This window comes from Chrysoperla carnea, chromosome 1, assembly GCF_905475395.1.
Source record: "Chrysoperla carnea chromosome 1, inChrCarn1.1, whole genome shotgun sequence".
In the NCBI taxonomy this organism is placed as follows: domain Eukaryota; kingdom Metazoa; phylum Arthropoda; class Insecta; order Neuroptera; family Chrysopidae; genus Chrysoperla; species Chrysoperla carnea.
Genome location: NC_058337.1, coordinates 86,808,664 through 86,818,149, shown reverse-complemented (window position 1 = coordinate 86,818,149; position 9,486 = coordinate 86,808,664). Strand labels below are relative to the sequence as shown.

At 30.2% G+C, this 9,486-nt stretch overlaps 1 protein-coding gene across 1 annotated transcript in view; it reads right to left on the bottom strand.

Annotated features, from left to right (window-relative positions):
- Nucleotides 1-209: 209 nt before the first annotated feature.
- LOC123290629 (disintegrin and metalloproteinase domain-containing protein 12-like) overlaps nt 210-9,486 on the bottom strand; it is a 65,894-nt gene continuing 56,617 nt past the window's right edge. Inside the window, exons 10-12 of the mRNA XM_044870883.1 lie at nt 9,255-9,453; nt 8,982-9,120; nt 210-4,215 (exon numbers count right to left, since the gene is read on the bottom strand). Coding sequence (XP_044726818.1) covers nt 1,722-4,215; nt 8,982-9,120; nt 9,255-9,453 — 2,832 coding nt within the window. The 3' untranslated portion in view covers nt 210-1,721. The remainder of the gene's footprint in view (nt 4,216-8,981; nt 9,121-9,254; nt 9,454-9,486) is intronic.

The following is a 9,486-nucleotide window of genomic DNA, read 5'->3' as shown; positions in this document are numbered from 1 at the left end:
ACATAGATTGGAAACACATACATACTGATATCAAAATTAACAAGCCACTTTTGCGACGAGATTAAAACTAAAATCAACTACATGAAATCAAAGCATTTTTTAATAAATTGTAATTTAACTTTTCCATTTTTTTGAGATTTGTTCAAAAAATATCTATAATTACATCATTTTATCACGTAAAATTTAAATAATTTTAGCAAAAGTATTACTTCTTACTTGTTTTAATGTTCATGTATATACGCTAATTTGTAGCACTAAAATGATTAATTAGCTTTAAAAAATAAAAACAAAAGTAGAAAACGAAAGATAAATAAATTATTATCAGAATTATTCACAGTTATATAAATGTTCTTTTTAATAGTCATTTTGATTGTCTTATTTGTATCTAACTAAATAATAAAACGCTTTAATATAATCAATCATTACTATAAACTATGTCGTAGAAGTTTTCTTTTTTATATGCACACTTTTTTTGTCATTTTTTTTAACGATAATATTTTTAGCACCACTGGTATTCAGTTTTTGTAAAATTATATATTTTAGAGTCCTCTTTTATTAGCAATATTTACGTAAATCTTAAAACTCATATTTACGTTTGATTAAAAACGCTACAATAACGTATATTAACCGTTTTTCTTAGATTATAATTTTCTGATTTAAACTTTAGCTGCGGTTATTTAGGCTGAGATCCTAGGAAATTCGTTGTCAACATAAATGTGACCGTCTTTTTGTGATTTGACTTTTCGTAAATATTTAAAAATAAAATAATGTAACATAACTTCATTTTCAAGCCATTTAAAAAACGAAAAAATTTTGCACTAGTTGGGGCAGGAGTACATAATAATAAATACTCAAAATTAGAATTTATATCTCTGGTGCAATTTTGTATACGGTTTGAACATGTATTTTGGGGAAATACTTGTAGGTCATGTGAATATGAAAACGGTGGTAGGGCTGTATCAATTGATTTGGATTATTCAATTTTCAGATAAAAATATGAATAAACTTTTGTTGAAAATAAAATTCTGTAAAAAGAGCCATGGTTGACATTTTATCTGTGCTATTTTTGAAATATAAATGCTAATCAATCTTTCGATTTTCTCCCGTAAACAGTGTTCTTTCAAATTTAAAAACTCAAAAACAGATGACTCATCTTGTAAAAGAAAATTATAAGTTTTTTCTTTTGTAAACGCCTGGAAAAAGTTTTGATATTGTAGGATAGTATTAGTAAAGGGTGTTCCATTAAGAACGCTAGTTTCAACAGGACAGTGCAATATGCCATTTCCTGGTCGTGTTTTTTCTCGTTTTGGAAATTGGCATTGGCTGCCCAGATCATGGGATTTAACGTGTTTTGAATTTTTTCTTTGGGGTTTTTAAAGCCACAAGTTTATGTGAGTAAACCCACAACGATCGAAGCCGCATAATTTTTGCGACACAGCCCTTGAGAATTTCATGAAAAGAGTACGCCTGTGCCAGCAATCATATCATCCACTATCTAGTAAATATTCAACCCTTTTAACAGGTTTGTATTAATTAATAAGGCCAATTATACCAGAGACATATAACCTTTCTATTTTTTTTGTGACAGGCATGCAAAAGTTTTTCATTTTTTTATTAATGGCTAGTTACTTCAATTGTATCCATGATGTCCCACTTATCATTTGAATCGTTGGTGTTACGTTATTAAGATTACCATCTACGAATTCGTGTAAATATTTGCATTACGAAACGGTTCGTTTACTTTCCGGTATTTTATTATTATTGCTTACAGATTTATTTGCTTCGAATTTTTGTTGCAATGATGCAACGTTAGATAATTTATTAGGTGTATTACGTGTTGCTATTGGTGGCAGTGTATTTTTTATTGGTTTTGCGACAGTTGAAGGTTTATTAGTACCACTTAACGATTTATTAATTGCACCGATTTTTTTCACTGTTGTATTATTAATACCCCCAGATGCTGGGGATTTATCTCGTAATAATTTTGTAGCACCACTATTATTCACTGGCTTCGAATTTAAAGGTTTCGATACACTCGAAGTTTTTGATAAATTAGTTTTTTGTGTTGTATCACTGTTATTAACAATATCGGGGGAATTTGTTGTTGAGGAATTATTTGTTGCACAACTAGAAACTAAATCAGGACTATTATCAGTTTTTTGTCCAGTTTTTGGTAAATTTTTTGGAATTACTCCACGACTAGTAGAATTTGTTGGGTTTTTTTGCACACCTTTTAAATTTGGTGGTGTGATTTGTTTCTTTAATGTAGTTGGTGGCTTACTTGCTGGTTTCTTATCATCAACTTTATTTGAAATTGTAGGTTTTGGTTTTGTTTCGGCTTTTTCATTGTTAATATTTGAATAAGCCGATGCTAATGGGCCAGATTTACGTTGAAAAGTTGATGAAAATGGTTTATGATTTACTAATTCATCTGTTGTACTTTTCTTAGAATCTACACTAGTTGCCGTTGGAGTATTGTATGTTGATTTAACATCAAGGCCACCAGATGGATTTAATTTAGGAGTGTTAACCGCTGAAGGATGCAAATAACCACTTGAAGTCGTTGAAACGGCACTTGATATATTTCCTTCCAAATTACTATATATACTCTCCGGAGATTTATATATTGGTGTGTTATTGGTAGTATTTGCATAAGAACCTTGAGAGCTATTAATAGTAAAATTATTTTTAGCTAAATTTTCATTTTGTTGTTCAATACTTTTCTGTTTCATGGCTTCTCTTTTACGGTTTAACGTGGATGTTGAATAAATTGAATCAAAATTTCTATTTTGTATTTCAGAAACAATTTCCCCTAACAAACCCATACTTTCAGTACTACCTGAATTACTTCGATTTACAAAAGGTTTCATATTATTATCAGCTGTAGTAATGGGATCAGATTTAGGGGAAAAGTTTTCATTCATCGGTTTAATATTTTCTTCGATGACTGCATAAATGTTGTCTGTACTACTCGGTGAATCATTGTCGCCAATCGTTTTATTATCAGTATTCGGGGTTGCAACCATACAATCGCTGTACATATTTTCTGGGATACGATGATTCATGGCAGTCGAAGATTTTGTAAATTTCCCATCTGAAATTGGAGGAGGCCTTGGTGGTGGTGGACTAGTTGGTCTATTTGCTGCTGGAATACTTGTAGGACGTTTAGCATGATTTGATGGTTGGCGCATTGACCCAAACGTTGGTATATTAGGTTTCTTCACTATTTCACCTGTACGCATGCTTTGCGCACGCATTACAATAATTTTCTTGTCAAGCGCATCAACTTGATCGATTGGGAGGGTGCTTACAGGGATTTCAACTTGTGATTGTAATATCGGACTTGATATTTCAATATTTTTTAATTGAATTTTATCTGAAATTTTTTTAGGTTTAACGTTTACATTTTGTGGAACTATTGTTATTTCAGGATTCATTTTACTTTTATCATTTTTTGATTTTAAAAAGGATGCAATACGGTTAAGTGTCGTTCCTCCCGTATCTTTACTTTTCTTTTCACTTTCAGGAGGTATTGCAATAGCATTCATAGCAATATTTGGACTTGAAAGTGGTCGATTACCAATCGTTGAGGTAATAGTAGGTACTGCTGGTGCAGGTCTTATAGGCAGTTTAGGTGCATTTTTTAATGGGGATAAAAGCTCTTTGGCAGTACACGTCGATGTTTCTAAAATTGGATCGGATATCAATGGTCTAGAACCGCCAACATTTGACGCTGGAACTGTTGAAATAACATTAACTGAAGATAACACAGAATTGATGGAATTATTATTATCTGTATTGGAGGATGCAGATCCTAAAGGTTTGACACTTAGCGTTGGTTTATTACCATGTATTGTTCTTGAGCGACTCACAGGTTTTGGCAATTTAAATGATATATTTGGTACAACTGGTGGAGGTGGAGCTGATCGCTGTGGTAATACTTTCGAGTCATTATTAAGAAAAGTTGAATCACTATGATTAGCAGGACTTGGTTCCATAATAGTACTAGGAGTGTTCTCATCTGTTGGCTTCGAAATTGGAGTAATAATAAATCCCTTAAAATGACCGAAAAAGTTATTACTAAAGCCGTTAGCAATATGCGATGAACTAGAATGTGGCAAAAGTGATGAATTATCATCGTTTCTTATTTCTGATAATTGAGGAGCTGTTGGGAATATAGGATGTCCACGTGTTGAATCTGATGTTGATTTGGATCTGTGGATAAAAGAAGCTTTTTATAGCATTAAATCGCTTATGTATATAATTATTAGAAAAGCATATGTTAACATGCAACATGCGCAATTTTTAATCACAAATATTTGCAAAAATTTAATTTAACTTTACGGGTAAAAAATATTTTTTTTAATGAGAAAATAATGAGAAAATTAGAAAAAAAAAACATATCAAAACATTTATTTGGCTTTAAAAGATATGAGTACAAACTTAATGAAACTTTTTAATTTATAAGAAGAACCTGGATTAACCAACATAATTGCTAATTGAAGTATAGTGCAGTTTTGATTAAGACTAAATTAATTTTTAATTGCAATGGTAATTATTTCGATTTAAAACCAGACTTGATGGAATAAGTTATGTGACTAACAGTATAAGAAAAATTACTACACATGAAGAGAAGCAAAAGAATTCAAAATAAAGAATCATTGGCCTGTATTATTGTTTTGAAAATGCAATCCAAAACAATTTTAAACGTGTGTGCGATAACTCTGAATTTTAAATTCACTTTATCTAATAAGAGATTAATTAAACTATTCAGGGTCAATGATTATTCCAAATACTTCCTTTATTTTATAGCTTAGTAAATTAACAAAATTAAAAATTAAGTTGAAAGTTGAAATTGTGATTTATTCATTATTAAAATAAAAAGCTCTAAAATTAAAATAAAATCTTGTTTTTGTAAATGAGATCCTCTGAACTGAAATTTGATTAGCATAGTCTACTTCAAAAATATTAATAAAAAGGAATAATGTGATTAGTAAAATGGAATAAGTATTATTCTAATAATGAAAGAATCACAGCCATCAAATGAGAAAGCTGTAAAGATGGATGTTCTCTGATTATGTTTATTGAGTTTGTGACAACGATTAGATTCACACATCTCAATATAGAGGAACTAGATTACATCAGAAACCTCGTGATGACCGCATTCGGAAATAAGAGGTTATTCGACCATCAAGAGCATCCTTAGAAGTTCTTGAAAAGTAACATAGTTACACAAGAAAATTCATAAACCACGCAAGTATTCTTGAGCGAAATAGCGCGGAATAATTTTTATGTAACCACCAAGAATGGTAGACCGCTCATGATTGAACTTGCACACCCACTTTTATTTTTTGAAGCCCCGAACAAATATGCGCCAAACATCAAACAATACACAAAGAAGCATAAACGAGTCAAATAGGCATGTCACTTCGCAAAATGAATCCTATGCCGAAAATTTAGAGTTGATACACTTGCGTAAATTTAATCGTTGTCAATGAGTACAAAAAGTTAAAAGTACACTTTTTAAATAATTACAAAATTTAAAGTTAAAATAAACCCTATTAAGTACTTTCTTTGGTCAATCTTTTTAAAAGATAATAATTTTTAAGTACTATAAGGTTATTTAAAATAGATATATAGTTTACATTGCAGGAATATTCTCACAAATTAAAAAATGAAACTTCTTAAAGTTGTTTGTCGTAATTTTATTGCCTTATACTAGCGCAATAAAGCATATTATATAATTTTTTCTTTCATATGAAGATTTAACTACGCATGTGTTTGATATCCGCCACCCGGAAATACAATATACGAATTGAATCGTGGTAAAATAGGCTTTGAGCCATTTAAAGTTAAACACGACAGTTAAAAATCATAAGCCCGTTCTTATTTTATCACAGCATTTTTTTCGTTTTCAAATTAAGATACTATAAAAAGAAACAATTTAGAAAGGATTATGATCGTAATAGAAAAAATGTCTTGCTTTTCCTACTAAAGAAGTTTCAAATTTTAACATAAATTAATACTAGAGTAAATTTAACTTAAAAATGTAAGTTTTAACATAATTTTCGAAATTTTTCGAATCATTTCTTCATTTGTTTGTATCAAAATTAGCATTGTTATAGTTTTTTAAATGCAAGTAATCTAGACGACATAGAAGTGAATTCAAAGTAGTTCATCAAAATCAAGCGAAGGGAAAAACGTGGTAGCTAAATCTATTCGAGTGTAAAGAGATTCAACTATAATGAGATTATAAAACATATACGATGAATTGCTTAAGACTAATTAAATAGTTAATATTAAAATTTTTATTTAAATAGCTCGACTTTTCATTTTAATGTATGATTTATGAAATGATAAAACACACAAATTTATTTATTGCGTAATGAATTACAATTTGAAATATCACAAATGCCATTTAATGTCGTTTCGAGTTTTCAGTCGTATTAAATATGGAATGATTGCCACACTTTTATGGAAATGGAATGATAAAAAGAACACTTTTCATAACTTTTCACATGCAGAGTAAAATTTCAACCACCCATCATTACTATTAAAAGTTTGTGTTCACGACGCTTAATTAAAAGAAAAATGCTTTGATATCTAGTCTTTTGGCTAATTTTTTAATAAAAGTTAATAGTAGTTAAGAGTAAAAAGCTCTTTTTCGAAATAATTAAGACAGATTTTGTTCAGCCTTCGATAAATAAATATATAAATAGCCGTAGAAATAATAAAGTGGAACAGACTTTTGCAAAGTTTAGCAAAAATGGCCTAAATAGGTGTATTTGCCACCAATCATCATAGTTCAGCTTTCATTTCACGGCTAATAATTAAGAGGAGATAACATTTTGTCAGTCTTTTCACCCCGTTCTAACCGTTCATCTTCTAAAAATGTATATTATGTTTTTTTTCCAAACGATAGTATAGTTTTCTATTTTGCCTCTTTTTATAATTTCGACAACAAAGTAAGTGACATACGCCTTAAAACTGTTAAACTTTTATCTTCGATTCCCATCGTCTAACATGACAGCAGGAAATTTAGTATTTATTAGCAGTTTTCTCTAATTATCAAATATGAATGTTTTCTCGTTATTTCCAGCTTAGGTTCTAAATCTTAACCGCTCCCTTGTCTAGCGAATATAAAAAAAAAAAAAACCTCAAAGCTCTCTATTCGACAGACAATAATTCGGAACTCTTTTTTAAAGTTATAAAATGAGCCATTTATGACCAAATTCACATATTTTTTAAAGTTATATTATATTTTGAATACACCGTCATCTTAAGTTGTTTAAGTCGATTGAAGTATCTATTTACAAAAATACGTCTTAAATATTTGATTGCCGTGAACACAAACCCTTATATAGTGAAAACAGATACTTATATTTTTTGTAGGGATCCCAAATTTTATTAGTTTTTCTTCGTTGAATCGAACTGTTGTTCATTATAGTTTCTTATGGCCAAGTATGGAAGTCGTTGAAGTGCTAAGAACTAAATTATAACTCATATATTAACCACGTTTATACAGAATAGTCGATAATTAAGAGTTAAATACAATATGATCCGTTCCAATACAGGGTATACTTTTTCAAGTTAGCTATGATTTTTATCCTTGATACTAAGTTATAAATAGATAATTGGGTCTTACAATGTAATAAAGATACAAGTGTAAAATGACGCCAGGGTGATGAAAAATTTTCATGCACGGTCATATTTTTACAGCAGATATTTTAAAAGAAATTGACACTTTAGCGTTCCTCGTGTAGATTTGTAGATTATTAATTTCTAGCTCATAGATGATAGATATACTAGCGGACAATAAAAATACAGACTTTATAAGAATTAACGGAACTCTGTCCGAATTCGTAAGCTGTATATTCTGTAAAATTTACATAACCATATATTATTTACATAACCAGATTTGCTTCAGCCGCAAGTTTAAATTACCTCTTTTGGCAAACTGAATTGTGTCCGAATATTTTGAAACACATTCTGGAAGGAAGACCCTACTATCGAATATTGAATGCGACATCTACCATTCCAAACTCAAGAATAGAGGTGTATTTTCATGATGACGCTGAGTTTGAGCGTCAAATTAGACTTTAGGCCATGTTGCCACTTGGGAAAAAAACAAAGCAGCGTCGCATCGTAAAAAGTGAAACATAGTATAGCTTTTTATTCTCAGGATTGATTTTGACAGCACTGGCTAAATAAATTTATATTCAACTGTACAATACGTTATAACAATTTAAAATTTTTGCCCTGATAAACCGATAATTTACAATCATATTCACCAGCCATTATGGACATATGTAATTGTTTATTTACCATTATCATGGGTTTAATTAAAAATGAGGTTAGGCCTTAGAGAATTATTTTTAGTATGTATATCTTGAGATATCAACGCTGACGCTGGACATAATTGTATTTTTTCAGCTAGATGGAACCCTAACTTGATGCTCAAAGCCAACGTCAAGCGTCAACATGAGGTTACATCTTAGGAGCTTTAAAATCAATCAACGGTAAATGCAAGTTATTTCAGAAAAGTGTGGCAACTCTATTTCTAACATTGTTCGTTCATTTGTAATTGTTTTTTAAGTGTTTGTATTCGTGAGCCATTTTGATTTGTACGAATATTATTTTGTGTATGAACTGTACTTTGTAAATTACGAGGAGGTGGCGGAGCTGGTCGATTTGATTTGATTGGTACAATTTTTGTATTATTTCTATTATTTAATACATCACTATTTGTTGTTGAGATTAAACCAGTTTGTTTAATTTCTAAATTTAAATTTCGTATTGAACCAGATATTGTGGGTAATGTATTTTGATTATTGTTAACACCATTAACGCCATTAATATTACTAGAACCACCACCATGACGTTTATTTTTACCACGAATACCATCAGTTCTACTGTTGTTATCATGCACTAATCTACGTAGACACCGACACAATAAATAATTTATTATTAATGATACGTACGGTTTTCCACCACTTGAACGTTTTGGCCATACAATTATATGGTTACGATGATTGTAATATACAAATAAGGACATTAAGGCGATCAACGGTATTATTCCAAGGAATATTATATACATGGCAGTCACAAAATCTCGATTTGCTGTAACAGAAAAGAAAAACATTTAACATTTTTTTAACTATATGCATACAAAAGTCAGAAAATTTTTGTAAAGATGCCAATTATTGGCCAAATAATTGCATAAATTTTAGTTCAAGAAAATAATATATACATACCATTTGGATCACTAGCTGGTCCACTATCCACAGATCCACCAACACCAGGATAATCACAATTTGGCGGAGCAAAATCATCTTTACAATGACAATGTCCTTTGCTGTTACAATAGCCATTACCATTACAATCACTAGGACAACTTACGATACTCGATTTTCGTAAATTTTCAACTGGCATACATTTTTGATTGATACACATCTATTGCAAAACAAAAACGTCATTAATAAATGT